Genomic DNA, 2,134 nt, shown 5'->3' with positions numbered 1-2,134 from the left:
CTGCATATTTGTGCTGTCGATCTATGGAGGTCTGCAGCCTCTCTCGAATCTTCTTGATATCCTCGGTAACTTTGTCCACTTCCTCTGTACCCGATAATTTTCTTTCACCGGTTTCGTGTTAATGATTTGGGGATCGACACTTTTGCCCATACAGGGCTTCATACATCACCATATTAATAGAGTCGTGGTAGCTATTATTTTAAGAAAATTCCATCAACGAAAGTTTTTTGCTCCACGACCCCTAGAAGTTGAGAACACAGGCTCTCAGCATGTATTCCAGGGTTTGGATCGTTCGCTTACTTTGATGGTTTGTTTGGGGATGGAAAGTAGTGCCAAACTTAAGTTGAGTCCCCAAACCTTCTTGCATCCTTTTCCAAAATGCCGAGGTGAAACATCCGTCTTGGTTTGAAATGATGGACTTAGGTAATCCATGTAGTCGTACAATATTTTCTATGTATAAGTATGCTACCTTTAAATCCTAAAACACCATCTTTCGACATGTGGAATCTTGGTCACATTTCCTTCCTCACCTCGTGTTTCATTCGCTCATACCAAGGTTCCAAAAGCTATCCACCTTGTATGGCTTCCATAATGGTGGGTTGCATTGATAGATTTGCTAATTTGCCAACAACTACCTCGAGATCCAATGTAGAGAAGTCACCTTGCAGTTCCAAGGGCATTTCTCGCATTGTCATCACGTACGCCATTAACTGCCGACTCAGAGCAACTGCCACCTTATTGGCCTTTCCGGGATGGTGTAGAATGTCACAATCATAATTGTTAAACAGTTCTAACCACTGGCGCTGCCTCATGTTCAATTCCTTCTGGGTGAAGAAATACGAGGCTCTTGTGCTCGGTGTAATTATTGCAATGTATCCCATAGAGATATTGCCTCCAAATTTTTAATGCAAACACTACTGTAGCCAACTCTAAGTCATGCGTCGAGTAGTTCTTTTTGTAATTCTTTAGCTGTTGGGACGCATAAGCTTTCACCTTGCCATGTTGCACCAGTACCATCCCAGTACTTATCTTGAGGCATCGCTGTGGATCGCATATCCCTCTGCCCCAATGGGATAGTCAGCACTAAGGCAGTGGTCAACCTCATCTTTAGTTCTTGGAAACTCCTTTCACACTGTTCGATCCATAAAAACTTAGTATTTTTACTAGTAAGAGCGATCATTGGAGTTGCTATTTTCGAGAACCCTTCTATGAAAATCCTATAATACCCTGCTAATATAAGAAAACTTCTCACTTCTTGAGCATTTTTCAAAGGTTTCCAGTGACTTACTGCCTCTATCTTGGTAGGATCCACGAATATCCCTTCTCTTGATATCACATGGCCCAAGAAACTCACCTTTTCCAGCCAAAATTCACACTTGAAGAATTTGGCATAAAGTTTTTGTTCTCTTAAACGCTGAAGAACCATCTCCAAATGCACCACATGTTCCTCCTAGTTCCTTAAGTATATCAAAATATTGTCAATAAACACAGTGAAGAATTTAACCAGAAACTCGCTAAACACACAGCTCATGAGGTCCATGAATGTGGCGGGTGCATTGGTGAGTCCGAAGGGCATCACTAAGAACTCGTAGTGACCATACCGCATCTGAAATGCTGTCTTAGGTATGTCCAACTCCTTAACTTCGAGCTGATGGAAACCTGATCAGATATCTATCTTGGAGAATACCGATGCTCCTTGGAGTTGGTCAAATAGATCATCAATCCAGGGAAGCAGATATCGATTCTTAATCGTCAACTTGTTCATCTCCTGATAGTCTATACACATTCTCATGGAGCCGTCTTTCTTCTTTACAAATAATATCGGGGCTCCCCATAGACAATGACTTAGTCTAATGAACTTTTCATCCAACAACTCATGCAGTTGAGCCTGCAACTCCTAAAATTCCGATGGTGCCATCCGGTACGGAGCTTTTGAAATGGGCATCATCCCTAGAATAATCTCTATATCGAACACCACTTCTCGCTCTGGTGGTAGGCCAGGAAGGTCATCGGGAAATACTTTAGGATATTTGCATATGATGGGAACTTCGGCTAGTTGTAACGTACCCTCTTTATCCTTATCCACAACGTATGCCAGATATCCCATGGAACCGTCCCCTAACATCTTCCTCAC

The 2,134-nt window shown here is 42.3% G+C and overlaps 1 protein-coding gene across 1 annotated transcript; it reads right to left on the bottom strand.

The window, feature by feature from the left end:
- Positions 1-934: 934 nt before the first annotated feature.
- LOC133819802 (uncharacterized mitochondrial protein AtMg00860-like) lies at positions 935-1,426 on the bottom strand. Its single transcript, XM_062253149.1, has one exon. The coding sequence runs from the start codon at positions 1,424-1,426 to the stop codon at positions 935-937; it is 492 nt and encodes a 163-aa protein (XP_062109133.1).
- Positions 1,427-2,134: the final 708 nt, after the last annotated feature.

The sequence above is a fragment of the Humulus lupulus genome, chromosome 1, assembly GCF_963169125.1.
Source record: "Humulus lupulus chromosome 1, drHumLupu1.1, whole genome shotgun sequence".
NCBI classification, from domain to species: Eukaryota; Viridiplantae; Streptophyta; class Magnoliopsida; order Rosales; family Cannabaceae; genus Humulus; species Humulus lupulus.
Note: the sequence above shows the minus strand (reverse complement) of the source record. Positions and strands in the feature narration are given on the sequence as shown.

What these genes read in the sequence shown, in the direction of transcription:
- LOC133819802 (XM_062253149.1), bottom strand. Translation starts at nt 1,426, where the DNA reads ATGGTTCTTCAGCGTTTAAGAGAACAAAAACTTTATGCCAAATTCTTC.